The following is a 23,648-nucleotide window of genomic DNA, read 5'->3' as shown; positions in this document are numbered from 1 at the left end:
ACACACACACCCGACAGGTTCAGGAATAGCTTCTTCCTGGTTGTTACTAGACTGCTGAGTGGACTCTCCAGACCCCCATAATGCTGATTTTACTTAGTGTAAGCCCTGTGCAGTGTAATCTGTATGCCTCCATTTAAGTCTTTCTGATCAACATATCCTTGCTTACAACGGTCTGCCTGTACTGCTCGTAAGCAAAGCTTTTCACTGTACTTTGCCTCATGTATGAAACAATCAATCAATAACAGTGAGACCAGAACTGGACATAGTCCTCCAGAAGAGGCCTCATCAATATCCTGTACAGCCTCAACATGACGTCCCAATTCCTATACTCAATCGGAGTAATGAAGGCAAGTGTGCGAAATGCTGCCTTGACCATCCTATCTACATGGGATGCAAACGGCAAAGAATTGCTGCAAGCATTTTTTTTTTAAATTAAAAATTCTCCATCTTCCCCTTATCCAATTGCCATAAATTTGCAGCCCCCCTGATTATTGAAAATGTGCAGGTTGACTATATTATTATTGAGGGGCAGTTCTTCACAAGTTCAGATCTTGGGGAGGGATGAGTAGAAAATAGTGTGGTGAGTCGCAGTTTCAACATTGTGGATGAGGGCGAGGTGAATTTGCTTTAAGGATGCTTCCAGCAAATTGAGAAGGAAGTTGAGGAGTAACCAATGTATTTGGGCTTGATATTAGAGTCCAGTAACTGAAGCTGAGGAAAGGGTTTTCCTGGTCTTCTGCTCAAGCGTGTGAAGGAAATAATAACCTTGAGTTATTAAAATTCAAAAGTAGCTTGCTGTTTTTGAAAGCAGGATTAAGAGCCTTGGAAACCTTTTGAAATACATTCTAACATTCTTTTCCTTATTTGCTAGCCTTAAGATGGAATGTGAGAAACTGGCCAGTGAAAAGACAGAGATGCAGCGACATTATGTGATGGTGAGTACAAGATTTTTATAAAATGTTGACCATCGATTCCTAAATTAGAGTAAGAAAGCACATGTTGAAAATTAATACATGAGAAATCTTGATTCGTGTGTCAGTCAAGTGCAGTAATAAACATAGTGGTAAAGTGAGCTTGTAAAAGAGCTATTTATTGTTTGTCATGTCTCTCTTTTTTAAACTCTTATTTGCAAATGACATTGCTACTGCAATCGTAAAACGTGCTTCTGTGACTTATAATGTAAAAACTTCTACTGGTCAGTTGTCCAACCATCGACGACACTGTCATGTAATTTGCTTAAGCTGGTCAAAACCTTTTTTTAATCTCGTATAACAAACATAACTAAAAGGTGTAATATTGTCTTAGATTAACAATCTTAAGCCAACATAGAAAATTGAAAACTGGCTTCCAACAGCACAGTCCCATGATAGAGGTAACTTAGATCAAGAGTGCAACAGGACTCGGGCCTATTATATTTTAAGCTGTACATATAGTGAAACTTGCAGCATGATTTTATTAGAGAGAAAAGAATCTAAAGTACAGTGATGTTGGCAATAGTAGTGTAATTAGAATGTAGTGAAAGTTGAATTTTGTGCCAGAGTCTTACGATTTATTCTCATGGTTGGCTCTTCATTCCTGAATGACTTTGACACTCTCTCTTTTTCTGCTGTGACGTTTCTGACGTTTCTCAGCCTGCACTGCTATGTATTAGCCATTACACTCCCCTAGCACACCTGTCTTTCCTGATCAATGTTACCTCCCTTTCCTCAAAGTCAATTCTCATTTGATACTTGAACTCCTTCAGTGTTCATCTTAAAAGTAATTTTTTTTGGCTAAGTTTTTGGCCAACTTTGTTTCCTTTTTTCTTTTAGCTCAACGCCTGGTTTTTAGCTTGTGCCTTAACATGGTAATTTTGTACATTATAGACATTGATTGACTATAGGCATTGAATGACCATGGACAAATAGATGCTGTATGATAGTTTTTGACTTCAAAACTAAATAATGTCTCTTAGAACGATTTATGGTTACTATTAAATATGAAGTAAAACATATATTTTAAACAAAACAAATAACTTATTTATGAAAATGTACAGGAGTCCCCTCCCAAATGGCAATATGGGTTTACCTACACCACGTGGATTGCAACAATTGAAGGAGGCAGCTCATCACTGCTTTCTTGAAGGCACCAAGGATTGGGCAGTAACTGCTGGTCCATTCAGTGGCAGCCCCATCCCATGAGTGGATTTCTTTTTAAAAAAAATTAGTAGCCTAGGATTTCAGTACAACTTCTGTGTCCAGGAATTCCAATCCCAGCTATATTATGTGAACACATGAATACAAGAAGCTAAACAGGAGTATATTCTGTAACCACTAACAAATGACTCACTGTTTCTCATCCTGACCCCACAACAACCCAGGAGCAGGCATGAAACTACATGAATTGCAGACACTGGTATTCTGATCTAACTTCTTCAAATTTGCAGTTCCAAATATGCCTATTGATAAATGTCCTGATTTTAAAAGAAAAATAAGGACTTGGGACTGAGTGAAAGTGGATAAGAGCCTTTGATAAGTTACGTGGTAGTCTGCTCAATGAATAAGGATGAGCCCATGTCATTTGAACAAATCCATTCAAATGGTGGCCACTTTTCCCTCAGCCCTTTTTCTGCTTTCTGATGTTAATTGACCTGTGGTGTATTTCAAGTAACATTTTAATATGCTAGGCTAGAAATTACTGTTGTTGATTATAGATGAGTGTTAAACATGCTTGTATGACATCGTTCTGTTTGCTATTTTTAACAGGGAAGTTAACCTAATTGAAAGAGCTTCTTTGAAGCTGTCCCTGTCCCATGGGAATATTGGGCTTGGTAAATTGCCTTAAACATTAAAGTAGTATTGCCCAACAGCACAAATGCACTGCCAGCTATTGGGGCAGTAATTAGTAGGTTGCTGTTTCTGCCCCTGCATTTCTAAGTAGTTTGCTTTAGCTGCTCCTTTTCTGTTACGATGTAAAACAGAGACATACCAATCAGCAATACTGTTTGTTACAGTGGGAAGTGGTGATATGAAACGTGTTGCCTATATTTATACTGACTATTTGGACTAAATATAGTGCAGTTGAAATTTACTTCTGGACTTAAGAAATCTCCTTTGCCCCATCCTCAATTTGAGCTCCCATATATGTGCATCTACATACCTGGAGTTGGTGCAAGAAACTAGCACGAGCTGACCTTTTTGTATTCGGATAGAGCTAAATGAGGTGTTACACACACAGTTTAAAATATTCTTTACGTTTGAGGATCTCAGCTTTAAATTGATCACACTAATCTAATTTTTCTCTGGTTACTAATTGTCTTAAAGCAAAAGATTTGTAGGGAATGGAGTTAGTGGCTTGTAACCATTGGGCCGTTTTAACCTAAAGCCTGTAGCAACGTATGAGCCCTAGCAGAGCCGCTCTGTTGTATTTTGTTGTTGCATTTCTTACTTGCTGGTTTGCCCTGTTTGAATTCCGTGGGTCCAAATGTTTGGAAAGGTCTGTTCTTAATGCTCCTGCTTCATTGGTGGCCAAGTTTTAAATTGAAATATCTATGTCTGTTGGTATTGGCAAGTTGACTTGCGTGCAAATTTAATGAGAACATTCATTTTAAACTTTTTAAATGTGGTTTGAGAGTCTCCATGGTGTGCAGTAAATTGGCAGATGAAGACTAAATGCTTGGTCTATGCTGTCCTAATTGCTCATAATGTCTATTTAATTGGACTCTGTCTCTGGAAGGGCAATGGTTTGGTTGTTGTCGGAGATTGGGCCATGTGTTTATCTAAGACTACACGATTTGGTTCCTAGTCCAAAATATCATTGACATTTTTATTTTTGATCATTGGTTACTGGATGCAGGAGTGGAAAATCCTGTCTCGTCATTTAATTTTCCTTCTGCTTGCCTGAACAGTTTAACTAAAATGTTCCTTTGGAAAGGTCTTTGCAGAATAATGAGCAATTGGCAGGAAGTCCAATGCAGTGGCCACCTCATGCTTAGGTTGTAGGGATTGGCCAAGGTTTTGGATGCCTATTGTTCTCAAAAGAGGAGGTTCTAGAATGTTTAAAAATGGGGTCAAACCTAATCTACATTGATTTGAAACCTGTGACCACCTTGCTTGTAAATTTAGAACATTTTAAAATGAATCATGTCATTCTATAGCGCTCAAAATTTAAAAATCACATCCAGATGGGAGTAAGAAAATAGGTTATTGATGTTGATGGAGCACTGCCCAATGTATCTGAAAGGAGGAACAAGTTGGTCATAAGAAGAAGGAGGATTGCACAGGCCCGATCCATAAACACAAGGCAATGGAATCAGATGGAAATAACTTTGACTTAAGAGCTCTGAGGTCTAAACAGTCTAGATGAAGTGGAACCCAAAATTGTACTTGGGTTTTCAAAAGGCATTTAACAATGTGCCAAATCAAAGCAAAAGAAGAATTTCTGGTCTAGGGATTGATGTATAGAGGAGTGGCTGTCTAATAAGCAGAAGATGGGTGTTAAAACAAAACTCATTCTTGGGCTGACAGGTTATGGAGAATGGTGTGCCTTAGGGATTAGTTTAGGGACCTTAATACTTTACAATCTATTTCCATCACTTGGATGAAGGATCAAAATGAGGTGAGTATGTAAGTTTTCTGATGATACAGAGATAGGTGGGAAAGTAAGTTGTGAACACAGTGAGGAATCTGCAAAGGGATATGCGAGTGGACAAAAACTTTAGCAGATGGAGTATAATGTGGGGAAATGTGAACTTGTGCATTTTGGCACGAGGAATAGAAAAACCCGCTTATTATATAAGCAGAGAGAAATTGCAGAACTCTGTGTACAGGAGGATCGGAATGTCCTGTTATCTTTCTTTGAAGAGAAAAAATATTTTATCAGACATGGCGTCTCTAGTAAGTTTTGCATTTATTGCCAAATGCTAAACAGCCTTGAACTGAAGAGCTTGCTAAGCCATTTCAGAGAGCAGTTAAGAGTCAACCACTTTGATGTAGATCTGGAGTCACAGTAGGCCAGACCAATGAGGTTGGTAGGTTTCCTTCCCTAAAGGACATCAAATGTTGTTGCATTACTAGTCCAGTGACATTACCTCCGTGCCACCATCTCTCCTAAAGGAGTGAATCACGATATGTTACTGTGCAGGCACAGTAAGTGATTAGGAAGACAAACATGGATAAAGTCAGTTCTGAAATAAAGCACTGCCTGTCCCTTAAATTTTTCTGATTGCTTCCACCTCCTGTTTTGACTGAGTCGCAAACTGTTTTTCCCTTTGTAGAATTTTTAATCCAGAATTTCATCCGCCAATTATTTTTCTTTGGGGAGGGGGTGGTGAAAAATTCACTGCTACGTTTCAGCTATTTTTGGAAGATGGAGAGGCAGATATGGTAATTTTCCTAAGCTTGTTGCTGTTTGCTTTGGATAATGTAAAGCATGACTAAGATGTGGCAGCAACAATCTCTCTTATGGTGTTTTTGGCAGATACTCTTAAGGGCTTTTTTAAAAAAAAAAGACTGGGATAAGTAGCCTTCCAGCTGATCATGATTGACACAAATAAAAGTTAGCTCAGTATTTGTTAAAGGAGGGGTTCACGATTCCAGAGCTCAGATTGCTTTAAAAGGCAAGTGTTTTCCTTAAGACGTTAATTCTTGGCACCCTGCCAGACTTGTAAACAGAGGTGTGCAATGACGCATCAAACTACAATATGTTGTACCTTTTTATTAAAACTGGGTTTTGAAAGCAGTCTAACAGTGCCAAAAAATAAATTGCAGAAGCTTGCACTGGAGCAGTTTTCTAGTTAATTGGTCACTGGAGAAAAATGATAAATTTAGGAGGGATTTCAGAGATTGCTGGAACAAGTGTACTCATTCTTGGAAAACTCTCCAGAAGCAGTGACTGGATTCCTTATAGGATAACCGGCATGCAGCAGGGATTAGAAAGGAAACTGTACAAATCCATTCATGACCTCGCCCCTTCTTATTACTGCAACCTCCTATAATCCTCCAAGCACTCTGTTTTTCTGATTCTGGTATCTTGTGCATGGCCACAATGTCTTTGACAAAATATTTGGTCACTTGCCCAAATGTCATCATCTTCAATTTTGGTGTTTTTTTTTTTTGCCTGATTTTAATAATCCTCCAAGCGCTGGGATGTTTTACTGCATTTAACAATATTACTACAGATACATTTACATAAATGCATGTGGCAGAGTTGGCTTGATAGTTAGGATCAAGAACTAAGTAAAGAGTCATAGAACTGCTGTCTCAATAGAGAGAGACGACTGGTGGTGGTTAAATTGCAGGGTCACCACACCTCAGGAGGAGGGTGAGGTTGAGAAGGAGGAAACTTAATGGTGGCCTCAGCTGGTACAGGAATTGACCCCTCACTGTTGGATCACAAAGCAGCCCGTCCAGCTAACTAACTCCCCAGGCAAATAGGTTGAATGTTGAGTTTGAAAACATTCCATTTGGAGTGGTGCAACATTTTGAGGTGGATTGAAGTACACTCATGGGAATTTCCTGAGCTGGGGATTTAAAGAGCTGCCTGCACACGACCATTTGTTTGAGTTCCCATTTTGTGATATGAAGCTGGGAGTTACAGCCACATTCATTTGGTTTAATTTCTGTTTATTGACTTGGCTGAGTTGGTCACATTCTAATCACGTGGCCAGTCTCGTGCTCTCATAATCCAGGCAGACGCTCCTGTGCTACTGAAGAATGTTGAGTTGTTGGAGGTGTCATGGGGAATTTTTGTGTATATGAAATGCCCAGTGTAAATAGGGTTTCTTCAAGCTTCGTGATCTGGTTTAACAGTCTGGAAGCTGGCTCTGCCCATAACTCCTAGGCCCCAATATCGTGGTAGGCCTTTAAACTAATTGCATTGGCTTGTGACCCTTCAAGGAAATTTCTAATTTAAGCATTTTCTTCAAATCCTTGTGTACTAAAGATTTTTGAAGTTTTAACTTGCTGAGAAACTGCCTGGGGCATGCAAGTGGAACCAGTAAATAGTTCTGGCCATTTTCAGTGTTTTAATGTCAGTTGATGGAATAGCCTCAGCTCTTCTCGTCCTATGCGGGACAATGAACAGCAAGAGACTGGCCTTAGCCATGATTGATCGCAGTCTTTTGCTCCAGCTCAGGTATTGTATGGTTCTTGAAAGCAAAACCTATCACTGCTACAGAACCAACAAGTTGACAGACATTCCTCTCACTGAAATACTTTTTTGTATCAACCCCCAGTAGTGATTGTAACGAGGTCAGCCAGGTGGACCTCATAGAACATGAGTTCCCTGATTTAGGCTGTTACCTGCTTTAAGCAGGGAGGCCTAGCTGACAGGATGTAGACAAGGGTCGGGAGTGTGGTGCTGGTTGAACATAGCAGGTCAGACAGCATCCGAGGAACAGGAGAATCAACGTTTTGGGCAAAAAGTCCTTCATCAGGAAGGCTTTTGCCCAAAACATTGATTCTCCTGCTCCTCGAATGCTGCCTGACCTACTGTGCTTTTCCAGCACCACACTCTTTGAATCTGATCTCCAGCATCTGTAGTCCTCACTTTCTCCTATTGACAGGGGTGCCAGCTGTTCTGCTCACTCTAGGAGCCAGCTCTGAACTAGCTGGGTCAGTATCACGTACTATGCCGTGTAAATAAAGGGTGACTTGGTAAGGGTCGAACGTTTTGTTGCCCAAAACGTTAATTCTCCTGTTCCTCGGATACTGCCTGACCAGTTGTGCTCAACCAGCACCACACTGTTGACCCCTGTCTATAACCTGGATTTATTTCAAACCCATTTGGCTATATCACTGCAACTGTACCAAGTTGCCAACATCAAGTTTGTCAATCAATGTTTTGAATTGTGTTGGAGGGGTCAGAGAAAATACTTGCATTCTAAGATAATGAACCATTACATTAGTCCTTGGGCGGTATTATATTTTTTAAGTTATGCAAATGAGTCTGAATGTTGACTTTGGAAAATGAGTGATCTTTGTATCCAAAGCAGATATTTTTCTGTTTTTATGGTGCAAGTCCCATTTTGCGTGCTTCTGTTTCAGGGTGGAGATTAATAATTGAGTGAAGAAGTCTAAGTAGACTCCTAGAGCTGTACAGCAGGAAAATGGACCCTTCGGTCCAACTGATCCATGCTGACCAGATATCGTAAATAAATCTAGTTCTGTTTGCCAGCATTTGGCCCGTATCCCTCTCAACCATTTCTATTCAGATACCCATCCGGATTCCTTTTAAATATTGTAATTATACAAGCCTCCACCACTTCCTCTGGCAGCTCATGCCATTCACACATCTCCCTCTGTGTGACAAAGTTGCCCCTAAGGTCGCTTTTAAATCTTTCCTCTTTAACCTTAAACCTATGCCCTCTAGGTTTGGACTCCCCCACCCCGGGAAAAGACCTTGGCTATTCATCCTATCAATGCCCCTTATGATTTTATAAAACTCTAAAGTGCCCCCTCAATCTCTGATGCTCCAGGGAAAACAGCCCCAGCCTATTCAGCCTCTCACTATAGCTTAACCCCTCCAAACCTGGCAACATCCATGTAAATCCTATCTGAACCCTTTCAAGTTTCATAACATTCTTCCTATAGCAGGGAGACTAGAATTGCAAGCACTATGCCAATAGTGGTCTAACCCGTGTCCTGTACAGCCACAACATGACATCCCAACTCCTATAGTCAATGCTCTGACCAATTAAGGAAAGCATTAAAGCATTCTTCACTATCCTACCTACCTAAAAGCTCTATTTTCAAAGAACTATGAACCTGCACTCCAAGGTCTCTTTGTTCAACAACACTCCCTAGGACCTTACCATTAAGTGTATAGACCCTGCCCTGGTTTGCCTTTCAAAAATGCAGCACCTCACATTTTTCTAAATTAAACTCCATCTGCCACTCCTTGGCCCATTGGCCCATTTGATCAAATCCCATTTCACTCTGAGGTAACCTTCTTTGCTGTCCACTTCCTCTCCAACTTTGGTGTTATCTGCAAACATACTAACCATACCTCCTATGTTCACATCCAAATTGTTTATATAAATGATGAAAGACAGTGGACCCAGCACCGATCCTTGTGGCACACCACTGGTCACAGGCCTCCAGTCTGAAAAGCACCACCCTCTGCCTTCCTTCGAGCCAGTTCTGTTTCTAAATGGATGGTTCTCCCTTTCTTCCATGTGTTCTAACCTTAGTAATCAGTCTACCATGACGAACCTTGTCTTCTGTTGAAATTTTCTGTTTCCTTTCCCCAGAATGTTGGGGTGAGCATGGTATGGGGTATCAAATACACCAGGTCTACCATGAGAACATGTGCCATTATCACCTGGCAATCATTCAGTAATGAGCTGACAGTGGAGCATTGGTAGAGCCTCTCAGCTAATCACAGGCCTTGGCACTGGCATCGCAGGATATTAAAAGGTATCTTCCAATTGGACGCTGGAAGCTTCTGTGTCCTAAAGCCCCTGCAAGGATCTAATGATGAGAAGTAACTTTCTCATTTCTTCTTGAGAGTGTTCAAGATGTTGGAGATGAGGGCAGGAGTGTGGCTTTTGGAGACCGTCTGCTTGTCCAGCCATTTAAACTTCCAATTGTCCTTTGGAGCATTTGGAGAATCCAATCCAGAAGGCAGGGCGTCCTGATTTCCCAGTCAGGTAATTAACCAGCATTCCCATTGCTGAAAAGGAATATCATTGAGGAAGTGATGAATCAAATTTACAAGGATGTTGCCAGGGTTGGAGGATCTGAACTACAGGGAGTGGCTGAACAGGCTGGGGCTTTTCCCTGGAGCGTCGGAGGCTGAGGGGTGACCTTATAGAGGTTTACATAAATTATGAGGGGCATGGATAGGATAAATAGGCAAAGTCTTTTCCCTGGGGTCGGGGAGTCCAGAACTAGAGGGCATAGATTTAGGGTGAGAGGGGAAAGATATAAAAGAGACCTAAGGGGCAACTTTTTCATGCAGAGGGTGGTACGTGTATGGAATGAGCTGCCAGAGGAAGTGGTGGAGGCTGGCACAATTGCAACATTTAAGAGGCATTTGGATCGGTATATGAAAAGGAAAGGTTTAGAGGGATATGGGCCAGGTGCTGGCAGGTGGGACTAGATTGGGTTGGGATATCTGGTCGGCATGGATAGGTTGGACCGAAAGGTCTGTTTCCATACTGTACATCTCCATGACTCTATGACTCTATAAGGCTTTTAAGTGATGAATTAATGGGTACTTAAGAGCCTTAATTGTTGGTTAGAAGGTCATCAGTTGCACGATCTCCCTCAGAATGTGAGTGCGTGGCCTGAAGTAGGTGAATTTCTCTCTCCAGGGCCAACTCTCCCCATTATTTCTCCTTGCCACTTCCAGGGTGTGGGAAAACCACGTCCTTAGTGTAGGCTGATTGCCTTGCCTCAACCAATTTTGTATGTAATACTTCAACTTGAAGAAATGCATACTTTACGGAAACATAGGAACTGGACAATTTAGCCCCTTACATATTGTGCTATTCAATGAGATCATGGCTAACTTGTAAAATGTGCCATCATGATGATGCCTTTAGATGCTATTTAGCTGATGTGGTATTGAAAAACCTCATGAGAAAGTAATGCTTTCAAGTTTGTTAACACATCACTTCCATCCCTCCACTGTGTGAGTTATGGTGACGTTATTATGTTCCCAACTAAGGCCAAGTCAGATCCCAGAGTGAGACCTAGTCCAATAAACTGTTCATGTTTTTTTTGCTATTTGTTTACAGTGCTGGTCAGTTGCAAGAAGCTGCCAATGGCAATTAACAAAAGAGCACACAAGGTGATTAGACAGGGTGGAGCGAAAGTGATAACAGTATTATGCGATGCAGGAATGGTTACCCTCTCTTCACTATTGATTTGTTGTCATGGCTGTAATTCGGGGGAGGAGGGAAATGTGAAGAACTACAGTGCTAGAAATCTGAAACCAAATCAAATTTCTGGAAAACATCAGGTCTGGCAGCATCTGTGGAGAGAGAAAGCAGAGTTAATGTTTCCAGTCCAGTGACCCTCCTTCAGTTCTGAAGTCTTTCCAGCAATTTCTGATTTTGTTTATGGCTGTAATTGATTTTATTTTGGTAAATTGCTACATTCTCTTGATGCTATTTTGATAGTTAATATCTGTCCTTGAAATCCCTTGAAACAAACTGCTAATACAGCTCACTTAAGTCTGAACATGGGTTCCTCAAACTCCTCTTTCACAGTGGTCTTGTTTCTTGAGTTTTGCTCTTACTGACTGTAAACCACTTCAGGATTTTTTTTCTTCTGCAGTGACTGTTTTGCAGACTGCTAAATAGCACTGCTGCTGTTAAGGACTTTTTCCTCTCTGAATTGTCTGCTTTTCTGTGAAAGAAAATGCACAGACATTTTTTTTCTAAATTATCTTGTTTCTGTCTCTGTTTGCCTTTATCATAGGACACCTTTTTGCTAAGAAACGGCCCTCTTTTTCTGTTTTGCAGTCTTCTTACCAATGCTCTGAACTATTGACCTCATAATTTTTGAAGACCACACTTAGATATATGGATACAAACTTCAGACATCCCTAAAACCCATTTGCAGAACTCCACAATGAAACCTTAACCATGTTGTTCCCCTCTAATGCACTCTGTATAGAAACACAAAACAGACATTAAGCCAAAGCTGAGGACCATTTTTCTATTTTAGAACCCTAGTTTCCAAATAATTACATATCTTGAATCATCTTCATAATATATCAAATGTTTACACCTGATTAAATTCTGTAATAGGTAGGGATGAAGCGTTGTGCAGCAGAATGCATATCACTCAGCATAGGTGTTGCAAACACTGATTTTTCTGAAAATAACAAATATTCTGGAAAATAATTCCCCTGGAGTGTAATATACTTGTCCAACCGCTAAGCTTTAAAGGAAATCCTGCTGCTAAGAAGGATCTCTTGGGGGCACTGGATGGAACTATGCACTTAAATAATCTGTTTCCTGGACTTGGCTTTTAATTTGATTTAGTTCTCAAGGAAAGTGCCAGCACCTTCTTGGGATGTGATGAACCAGGGCTCATTAAGCGTATTCTGAAAGGAAGAAACCTGAAATTTCAAAAGTTTTTCTTTTAGGTTTTTTAAGAAAAAAATGACTTCACAATATGGTCCTGGACTTTGTGCAGAACTGAGTTTGTCAATTCAGCCTCAGGTGGTGAATCATTTTAAATCATTGCGTAGACCACTTTTAGGGCTGAGATGAGGCCAATGTTAGTGTAGTGATCCTGTGGAATCCTTTACCACAGATGCCTGTGGAGGCCAAGCTACTGAATATATTCAAGAAGATAGATTTTGCTTGTGTTTGTTTTTCAAAAAGACGTTAAATGGTACAGGGAGGAAGCAAATAGCCTAATCCAGCTCCCACATTGCATTTTTATAGACACGCCCACCTACATACCCCTATTGCTTTCGTTGACTACTTTTATATAATGCTGTTAGAAAGCATCAGCCTCCATCTTTTAAGTTTGTAACAAGCAACTACAGAACAAACATGTTTATGGATTGTGTTTTTGAAATTGCTTGTCAGTTCCCATTCACTGGGCACAGGAGAAGCATGAAGATTTGAGGTTTGATCCCTTTTAGTTCCTCACTTTCTCCATACAGGTAGTGAAAGCTGTGGGGGGGCAGGGTTGGTGGTGGTAGGAGACTGGTCTTGGGTCCTGCTGGTTGTTTATTATTAACAACTGTGAGGGTGGGTTTTGGGGATGGAGACTTGAGTTCAAGAGAAAATCTGAAACCAGTGGCAAAAATGGCATTAGTAATTATTGAAACATTACGCACAGGGTGGTTCGTGTGTGGAATGAACTCCCTGAGGAAGTGGTGAATGTGGGCATAGTTACAGCATCTAAAAGTCATTTAGATAGGTACATGAAAATGGAAAGATTTGGAGGGATATGAGCCAGGAGCAGGCAGATGGGGTCTAGTTTAGTTTGGGATTACATTTGGCATGGACTTGTTGCATTGAAGGATCTGTGCTGTATGACTGTACAAGATTCTAAAAGGACTTGACAGGATAGATGTTGAGAAGATGTTTCTCCTAATGGGGAAATCTTAAACCATGAGACATAGTTACAAAATAAGGGAGTATTCCTTTAAAACTGAGATGCGAAGAAATTTCTTCTCAGGAAGTGGAGTGAATGTCAGGATTCTGTACCCCAGAGAGTTGTGGAGGCTAGGTCACTGAAAATATTTAAGGAGGAAGTAGATATATTTTTTGAAACATCAGGGTGTTGGTGGCTAGGAGGAGCTGACACAAAAATGGAGGTGAGACCTTGGGCAGATCAGTCATGACCTTGTTGAATGACAGAACAGGCTTGAGGGACCGAATGGCCTACTCCTGTTTATGTTCTTGTGTTCAAACCTCTTGGTAACTGTAATGACCCTAAATCCAATATTCTGAAGAGCTGGGAGGAGTACTGAAACTGGACCCCAGTGTGACTTAGCTCTGAAAACAGATTCCTTAATCTGATGACGGTAGTTACATTCATCTCTCGGTTGCACACAAACTGCTGATTTATGCAAATATTTGAGTAAATAGAAACCGTTGCTGAACTCATGTCATGTTTCCTAAATTAAATGGGTTGACCAGTGGTTAAAATCTTTCCATTTGAAGAGTTTGTAGATTACCCCCCCCCGGTGTTGCGTTGATACAGTTTCTGTGGCTTTCATTTTGAATGTTTGTAGCTTTGCTAATATGTGGTTTTGTTTTATTTCAGTACTATGAAATGTCATATGGCCTCAATCTTGAGATGCATAAACAAGTAAGTACAAGAGGAAATGAAAGCCTTTGATGAGGTTAATGAATGGAATAATTGCCTGTCATCTGCAGTTCACACACGAAACCAAGAGTATGTGGGTAGTATGAATATAAATCAGTATTTGGTTTTGCAATTCCTCCCCCAAAGCTTGGCCTGCAAGGCCTAGATGTTCACAGATGGCTGTTTCACATTCATTGTGGAAGAATTGTGTTTTTGTAATGATAGGAAACAGTTTTTCTGGTAATTGTGGAACAGATGGAAGGCAGTGGGGTTAAAGAGGGAAGCAGGGGGCGGTAGAATAGAAAATCAAGTCAGCAAATTGTCGCCAGTGACCCCTTTAACCTAAGGGGAAGGTGGTGAAAGAATCTGTTTTCTAATCGCTGGTATTTTTAAGTGCAGAATGTAATTTTTATTTGCATCATGTCTTCATTTGGTCAGGTGAAGAATTGATATCTGTACTGTCTTTTTTTTGTGTATGCAGAAAAAATTGCTTGTGTTTTCCAGCACTCTCTCTTCTCTGATGAAAGGGAGAGTGGTTTCCTCTCTACTGGCCATCTGCATTCTTGATGCTTAAGTCAAGATGATGAATGTTGACAACTTATTAGGCCCGTTCTTGGTGACCACCACTTGACAGTTATCTACATTCAAGCAGGAATTCTGGGATAATGGTGAGGGGTAGACTCCACGACTCATTTAACATTGATTTGGGAAGGTGATAGCAATATGGAATCCAATCATCCCCTTTTTCTTGCCAAAACCCTTTGCTTTTCCCTGTCTAGTTTATCTAAGATCCTTTCTCTCAGCGCAGTCCAGACCCAAATGGTGGAGATTTTGGTTGGTTTAATTTGCAACCTTGTGCCAATTCTGTAATGAAACATCATCTATTTTGGTAATTGTAACACATCCAACTGAGCATGTATGTCTGTCCTTTTTGGGTTCAGTCAGCATGCATTTTGGGTTGGCAAATGAACTAGAGTTTTATTTTAACCTTGTAAAATTGTGCAGTTGTAAATACAGATGCTGTTGTTTGTTAACCTTCCTGTTTCCTCCTGTTTTCAAATCTAGTTTGTTTCTTTGTTGTCAAGGAGATATGCTTTGTGCATCATGGGATTGATTTTATGGTCACCTGCTGGGCATGTTTTGATGAGGTCAGTGTGGCTGACCATCATTCTCCACCCTTTCCTGAACTATGCAGAACTTATTAATAGCTCAATTGCTCTCAATACTTTACTGCTCCCTTCAAAACGTTACGGGGAGGGAGGTGGGAGTGTGCAGCTTGTTTTGCTTTCTCCCTATCTTTTTAAAGGAAATGAAGGATAGAGGGATATTGTTTATCCATCAAGAGTAATCCAACCTCCTCCCCAAGAGGTTCAAACCCTCTATTAATACCCCTGACTTGCATGGATCTGCTGGGTCCTTTTTGCCCTGACCCTTATTGCAGTTCCAGCATTGCCCAATCCCTTGCAGTGGCGCTGCTGAGACTCCAAGAGTTGCAGGCCTATTGTATGGGTCAGTAGCCCACTGAGGGGTGGAAGACCCACACTGCCTTTATTAATGTTGCCTTTTGATCAGAAAGTGACCAACTATTTAAATCCTATTTGAGGTGTGAGCAGTATGTGGGCCTGAAGTAGTCTGGCCCATGTCTGTGCCAGAGGAATGTAAAGCCCATTCTACTGCCCAGCTCACTCCCTTTAGAGACCAGGGTCTCACTCCACATTTCAATCATTTCTTCAAATTTCCCTTAACTGATGCAGAAATCATTACATCTTCCTAATCCTCCTAGAAAGTTATTGATTGATTGGTTCAATAACTCACTGTAATGCAGTTTTTCCTCTTCACTCTTTCTTTATCCTTTTGCTTGCTTTCATGTGCTCTCTCTCTCTCTCTCTCTCTCTCTCTCTCTCTCTCTCTCTCTCTCTCTCTCTCTCTCTCTCTCTCTCTCTCTATCTTTGCATGTGAACTCTCTTTCCCTCTGTCTTGCTCACTGTTCTCGTTCTGTCCTTATGCTCCTCCAGACTCTTTCTCTCTTTGCACTTGCTGTCTCACTCTACTTTTGTGCTATCAGTGTGAACTCCAGGTTGATTGTTGTTACTGACATCTCCAACTGGAGGGACCAAGTGTTCCGTTCCACATGTTGCTGCTCAGCCACATTTAGCTGTTGGCATGATGTCAGCTTTCACATGATCATCTCACTTTGTCAGCACTTTTTTTCCCTTTCTTTCCTTCCTTCCTTCCATTTTTCCCTCTTGCTCCCCTTTCCTTTCCTTCTCTCCTTCCTTCTAAATTGGAAGGTGATGTGTGCCAAATCCTGATCCTGTACCACCTGCAAGATGCAGTGCAGAAATTCGCCAAAGATCCCTTAGACCGGACCTTCCGAACCCATGACCACTTCCATCTGGAGGGGCAAGGGCAGCAGAAACACCACCCCCTTCAAGTTCCCCTTCAAGCCACTCACCAATCTGACTTGGAAATATACTGCCGTTCCTTCACTGTCGCTGGGTCAAAATCCTGGAATTCCCTCCCTCAGGGCATTGTGGGTCAACCCACATCAGGTTGGGTTCAAGACGGCAGTTCACCACCAGCTTCGCAAGGGCAACTAGGGTCGGGCAATAAATGCTGGCTCAGCCAGTGACTCCCACATCCCACAAGTGAATTTAAAAACAAGTTGTAGAAGTTTCCATTCCTGATGTATTTGACATGGACCCCTGGGAGTGGCATTTCCTCCAGTGGATAGCCGTTTGAAACGTCTGGAGTTCGCCTTGCCATTGTGCTGCAATCAACTGCCAATTCCGGTGTTACAGTAACACAGGTTCGCCGGTGAAGTACCCAACCACAGCACTTGTGTCTCCGCTTAAGCACTTTTCACAACCTCCAGACAATCCTCAAACCAGCGAAGTACTTATATTTTGGAAGTGCTGTCACTTTTGTAGGAAATGTTGAGCCAATTTGCAGAAACAAGAGCTAATTGAGAGACACTGCTTCTACTCTTTTAAAAGACTCAGTTTAAAAAAAGTCACAGAGAGATATAAAATAAGCTACTTTGCAAATGTTTGATGATTAAACATGAAAGTAATGCGGAAAAAACAGATGGAACCATTTTGATAAGTAGCACGTGACAGACTCCATATTTGTGTGTCTCTCTCTCTCTCTCTCTCTCTCTCTCTCTCTCTCTCTCTCTCTCTCTCTCTCTCTCTTTCTTCCCCCCCCCTTAAAAAATAAACTTGCCTTTCTTTATTGCCCTCATCGTGTTTCTCAAATATCTTTAAGTGTTTGCATTAAAGTCACTCCTTGATTGTGTATATGTCTTATTCTGGAACTAAATATGACATTTTTGACATTGGGAAAGGATTCTACAAACTGAGCAACTAAAATAATCTATTTTGATTACTCAAGGTCAAAATGTTGGGACATCTCCCTGTCCGAGTTTGGGTACTATTCACACTCACGAGAATAGATACCTGGAGCCTGTGCCTCATCCACAGCACAACACCACCATTAGTACCTCACTGCTGTGCAGTACGATGAGAGAGTACTGGTTTCGATTAGGTCTTTTAGTCAAGTTTTGATTTTGTGATTTAGTGACGTGCAAATAAGAATGCAGTTTTTTTTTAAAGACGGGTGGCGCTATGCCTGAGATGCCTTCAATGACTCATGCCAGCCCACCTAGGGCCCACTAATCACATTTTCTTTCATCTGAATAAAACAGATGCGACATGTGTTGTCAGTGACCCTACTGTGCCAATTGCCTTGGGTGTTTGGTGTAATATTTTGCATATGCGGTTCAGACTTGCTGGAGCATTTCAAATCAAATTGCATGCAGGCATGAAAGGTTTCAAGTGAAGATAACCTTGCAGGTTGTTTGGATGCAGGAGCTGCAGTGTCTATATTACAAAGAGAAAACTGTTCCCTTTAAATTACTGCATCCTTAGACATTTTTCAAGAGAGGTCTTTGGTTTTTTTGAATAGAGTTAAAGTCCAATTTAGGGTGTAGGTTTGCTCGCTGAGCTGTAGGTTTGATATCCAGACGTTTCATTACCTGGCTAGGTAACATCATCAGTGGCGACCTCCAAGTGAAGCAAAGCTGTTGTCTCCTGCTTTCTATTTATATGTTTGTCCTGGATGGGGTTCCTGGGGTTTGTGGTGATGTCATTTCCTGTTCGTTTTCTGAGGGCTAGATAGATGGTATCTAGATCTCTACCTGAGCTACAAACTTTCACAAACGTTGCAAAAATCAAAGTCCAATGTTTTATTTCTTTACTTGATACTCAACTGTACAGAACTGAACTGCTTTTATGATCATGTATCTCGAGATTTTTTGATGAATTAAGTATATTGTTGAAATTAAAAACAAATTTTCAAGTTGCCACTATCTTCCATATTTTGTTGATAAATCCATACCATCCGGTTTTTAAATGATCTGTTGTCATGAACTTGCGAATGAAGCTGCACAGAAAGCCTGGTTCATTATGACCTGAGGATCACTAATTTTCCATCACTGACCTGGTCTGAGCAGACTTTGGCTGCTCTGAGCCAATGTTGATGGACCTTGCAGAAACATGTGTTTGAGAGGGGAAAATCCATTCCACTTGCAATTTATTTGTGAACTTCACTTGTAAACAGGTGTGCAAATGCCAGTGGAAACAGAATTATATTTGGCCTTGATTTAAGTGGGCTGCTCAGTTCATATTTAGGCCTGTGGCTCAATTACTGCTGTATTAGAACATGCAGTAGAATAGGAGGTGGAGGACCGCAACAACTACTTCAGCCATCCAATTCTCTACCTTAATTCCATTTCCTGTATTACCTTCATATTCCTTAATTGTTTTGATCCCAAAAATCCATCAACCCCTGTCTTGAAAATGTTTGATGACTGAGTATCTATAGCTGTCTGGGAACAGAATTTTATCCAAATGTTTTGAGTGAAGGAGCTCTTTCCCAATATGGTCCTAAATGGCCAACTCCTTCTACAATTGTGTGTCCCACATTCTCCAGCAAAGGGAAGCATTTTCTCTCTATCCACCTTATCAGACCTCTTAAGAATTTTATATTTTCCAGTTTCTGCATGCTGGGAAAATTAGGCCTACTTGACATCATCTCTGTCCTGAGAATAATCTTATTGTGTCTGTGGAACCATTTTTATAGTTCAAAATGTACTTTGTTTTCACAAGGGCTGAATGCAATTGCTAATTATTGGCATTGTTTTCTTGGAAACATTATTCTCAAATAAGTTTTAGAAGTTTACAATGCATTGATGAGCAGGGAGCAGTGGGTGTGAATAACACTTGTTTACTATGTGTCAATATTGCTCAGTTGGCAGCCCTCTCGCCTGAATCCAACTTTTGGGGGGTTCAGTCTCTGCACCAGAGTTCTGGTGATAAAATTTAGGTTGACCATTCTGCCAAGCAACATTCCCAGTAATTTTCTTTTAGGTTGTGAGGACCTTTTTGAGGTCTATGCATGCAGATCTGTTGGTGGCTATGAAGCTTAGTGGATTGGGTATGCCAATCTACTCCTCGATCAGTATTATGTACATTGTGGTGTAGTGTTCATCAGAGCCATCTGAGATGCCTTAGGTACACTCATTGCCACAGTCCTCCTCATTGGTATTCCTAATACCAAGGAGAAAGTAAGGACTGCAGCTGCTGGAAAAGCACAGCAGGTGACACAGCATCTGAGGAGCAGGAGAGTCAATATTTTGACAAAAGCCCTTCATCAGGAATATGGAGGAGGATGGGGGGATGGGAGATAAATAGGGGGGAAAGATTCTGTTCCACAGAAAATTAGTCCTGTCCCGATCAGCATAATAGGTTTATTAAATAGTATTTAAAAAGCTTGTTATATAACATTTGATTTTTTTTTAATATGAATAGAATCCCTACAGTGTGGAAACAAGCCATTAGGCCTGACAAGTCTACACTGACCCTCCAAAGAGTAACCCACCCAGACCATTCACTTTACATTTACCCCGTCTAATGCACCTAACTCACACATCCCTGAACACTGTGGGTAATTTAGCATGGCCAAATCACACTAACCTGCACATCTTTGGATTGTGGGAAGAAACCATATTCTTTGTTAAGGCACGAGCCTTGGCTTGAGAGTAAGTACACAGTACTGTTAGCTTCATGGGCTTCGAACTAAAATTGCCGTCACAACTTCTGATATCTGACACTCACCGACGCACACTGCACCCAGGAGGTTATACAAAATCTTCAGTGCAGTGTTCCTGGAGTGCTGCACTGTCAGGAGCTGATGTCTTTCTGTGAGATGCTAAACAGAGGCTTGTTCTGCCTTTTCATTTAAATGGACAAGAACCCATGGCACTATTCCATTGAGAGAGGAGACGCTCCTCCCTCTTCCAACTAATGTTTATTTCACAAATAACATTACAAAAAATTATCTGGTCACTATCACATTGCTTGCTATGCGCTAAATTGGTGGTTCTGATGTTACTTTTGATTTGCAGTGACTATTGTACCTAATTGATCACAAAGTGTTTTGGGATGTTCTGAGGTTGTGAACGCAAGTTTAAAAAAAACTTTTCTGATTTCTGCCCAGTTTCTGTGTGGAAACATTGTCAATAAAGAAAGGTAGAATTTATTTCCAGTTGCCTCTGGCCAGCAAGTCTGAAAACTCCAGTTTTGGTGACTGAGGGCTTGTACCTGTGTGCTGTTTTGCAAATCTAGTGACACTGGCAGTTGGCTCTCTCGCTCAGTGGTCTATCTATTGAAATTTTGAGCAGGTGAACCAGCTATTTTGTGTGACAACTTAATTATTCATTGTGTTTTGATAATACATATTAAAATATTTGTAAACTTTTTAATGGTGATTATTATGAAAATTTGGGTCATATTAATACTCCCCACTGTATCATTGAAATTGCACCGTGTGATTTGTGTGCTATCTTTAAAGTTCCTCAAATGATCATTTTTAGTGAGCTATCAGACCCTCAAATGAAGCATGAAGCTAGCATGAGCTCTTAACTGCATGACCTTAATAATTGGAGCTTTATTCAACTCGGTTCCTGCTTTTGATACTTGCATGCATTTCCCATTGCATTTTAAGTGCTTCCAGCCTCTGTTTTTTTTATGCAGCAACATGAGAATCGCTAGAATATCTAGTTATTCTTCCACATGCTGGTAGCAGCATGATGCATTGGCAATGAAGTTGCTGATTAATCACTGCAGATCAATCTGCATCAATTAGCCGACAACAACCCAGCCCCCAGCCCCACCTCCCCCCAATGCAGGAAGATTTTGAGAACCATGGATGCAAAATGGTTCAGGCGCCATCTTCAGTTGGTTCAAGGAACCTCCAATGCCTAGTCCGGAAGCTGACATCTACCAGAAGTGGTAGATGTTTACTAACCTCAATAGTTTTAAAAAGTTCTGAAGCAAACAAGCATTAAAAGGGAATGAGCAGCACTGTTATCCACCCACTTCAACTTCCACCCTGGACCGAATCAGCATAAGGATCCAGGATTGAATGCAAGAAGAATGAAATGTGGTCATCTTGTTTCAAAGATGAATTCCTGTGAAAGAAAGGTGAGGCAGAATGCACTGGCACTGCATGCGGATTATGGTGCCCCAGCGGTGCATGTGCAGACAAATTCTGGAATAGTGACTTGGACTGGATGCTGTCACCTGGACGTGCTCAGTGGTTAGCACTAGTGCCTTACAGTGCCAGGGATCTTGGTTCGATTCCTGCCTCAGGCAACTGTCTGTGTGGCATTTGCACTTTCTCCCTGTGTCTGTGTGGGCTTTCTCTAGTTTCCTCCCACAGTTCAAAGATGTGCAGGTCAGGTGAATTTTAGATTAGATTACATTACAGTGTGGAAACAGGCCCTTCGGCCCAACAAGTCCACACCGATCCGCCGAAGCGCAACCCACCCATTCCCCTACATTTACCCCTTACCTAACACTGCGGACAATTTAGCATGGCCAATTCACCTGGCCTGCACATCTTTGGATTGTGGGAGGAAACCGGAACACCCGGAGGAAACCCACGCAGACACTGGGAGAACGTGCAAACTCCACACAGTCAGTCGTCTGAGGCGGGAATTGAACCCGGGTCTCTGGCGCTGTGAGGCAGCAGTGCTAACCACTGTGCTGCCCACTTTGCCACCGTGCCACCCACAATGCCACCGTGCCGCCCACACCGGTGAATTGGTCATGTTAAACTGCTCATCGTGTAAGGGGCATTAGTCAGGGGTAAATATAGGGTCTGGGTGGGTTACTCTTTAGAGGGTCCGCGTGGATTTGTTGGGCTGAAGGGCCGGTTTCCATACTGTAGGAATCTAATCTAAAACCTGCGTGGGTGCCAGCAGCCATTTTGGCATTTGGTATAATTACTTTGGATCTCTTCCTTACAAGCATCCTATGCTCGAAGCAAGCCATGTCCCAAATTATAGTCTACTGTTTCCTGAATTATTATCAAATTTAATTTCAGGAGATGAGTGTTTCAAAGCCCTTTTCTTTGCTTTTGGCATTTTTCAGGGCTAGCCCACTTTACTGGTTTTTTGCTCACTTTCTTAAAATTATAGGCCGAGATTTTAAAAGGAGAGTGCGAACAGTGGATTTTAAAGTGGGTGAAGACCCAGATAGGGCCTTGTTTAAATTAAAAATTCCTTGAGGCCTGGGAATGAAAGTTTGACGTCTGATTTTAAGCTTATCATCAGGTTTTATTCACACTGGCCGCTGGCTACCAGTGGAAGGAGAGGCTTGGAGGCAGTAGTATATTGTGGTGAATGGTTTTAACATAGCAGGGAGGTCAGGAATTAGGGCGCTGAAAAGCCCCTCAGAGAATGCACACTTATTCCTCTGAAGGAGTTCCAAATGAAGCAAGTGTTGAACCTCGCCTTTTGTTGGGAAACATTGTATGGGAACCAGCTGATCTGAAGCTAATATTATGTTAGCGTTTGAGAGGACTTGCCTGTAAGATGTGAGATAATCTTTGAGAAAATTATGTATTTTTAAATGGAGGGTATTGGGACTGTACCACTGGAGTTGATAATTGAAACTGAGATCATAAGTACTTTTTAGGAATCGATTTACATGGGTGCTGGAAGGGATGAGGGAGCCACACTTGTCCATCACTTCAAGATTAACACTGGCATGAGGGAGAAGTTCTAACATGGTCTGGGATGAACTGTCTATTTTTTCGTGTTCCAATTCGATTGATCAAATGAAATAGTGAAAGATCTTCCTTGTGGGAGAATGTCTATTTAAGGTAACTTTGGAAGATCTGATTTAGCCTGTTAATAGCTTAAGTTCTCTGGATATAAAGGTCCAGTCTGTGATAGTGCAAGGAGGAATCTTGTATCTGCTCCAAAAGGAACAGGCATCGAACCTGCTGCTGTTGGTCAGTACAGATCAGATTGGTACCATCTATCGGTTGAGCCATCCGGCCTCTAAGGGGTCAGAGTTGCTGTGCAAACACACATTTTTACATGTGTTATGGTCTGGAGCTATGATGGGGATAATAGAGCCTCCAGTTTCTTGCCATCACATGGCTAAGCAAGAATTTCTGTATTGACGTACATTAGAAGGATTTAAAAGTCAATGCTGAACCTGTTTGCCTTGTTCTGAATGTCCTTGGTCTTCCAACCTGAGAGTGGGACTTTGAACCTGGGGCTTTGAGGCAGGGACACTATGCACTACACAACATGAATGAGGAACAAATGTAGGCCATTCGGTCCTTCAGGCCTGCTCTGCTGTTCAGTAAGATCGTGGCTAATCTGAGTTTAATCTCCACTCTGCACCTGCATATCACTGACAAATCTTTCACTCCTGACTTATAGCTACCATTCTGTTACTGTTCAGTACAAATGACTCTAAATCCAAATTTTTTAAATTGGCCAGAAAGCAGCATTTTTCTAAGCAAATATTT

The 23,648-nt window shown here is 41.3% G+C and overlaps 1 protein-coding gene across 2 annotated transcripts in view; it reads left to right on the top strand.

The window, feature by feature from the left end:
- LOC122565380 (transducin-like enhancer protein 1) overlaps positions 1-23,648 on the top strand; it is a 163,900-nt gene that overhangs the window by 21,206 nt on the left and 119,046 nt on the right. Inside the window, exons 3-4 of one of the 2 annotated variants that reach the window (XM_043721295.2) lie at positions 872-935; positions 13,719-13,763. The exons of the other annotated variant lie outside the window; for it this stretch is intronic. Of the exons in view, the coding sequence (XP_043577230.1) occupies positions 872-935; positions 13,719-13,763 (109 nt within the window). The remainder of the gene's footprint in view (positions 1-871; positions 936-13,718; positions 13,764-23,648) is intronic. 2 annotated transcript variants of the gene reach the window in all.

Source organism: Chiloscyllium plagiosum, unplaced genomic scaffold (genome assembly GCF_037043375.1).
Source record: "Chiloscyllium plagiosum isolate Xiang-an unplaced genomic scaffold, Cpla_swu_hap1 HiC_scaffold_28, whole genome shotgun sequence".
Classification (NCBI taxonomy): Eukaryota; Metazoa; Chordata; class Chondrichthyes; order Orectolobiformes; family Hemiscylliidae; genus Chiloscyllium; species Chiloscyllium plagiosum.
The sequence above is the reverse complement of the archived record's forward strand: the minus strand, read 5'-3'. Positions and strand labels throughout refer to the sequence as shown.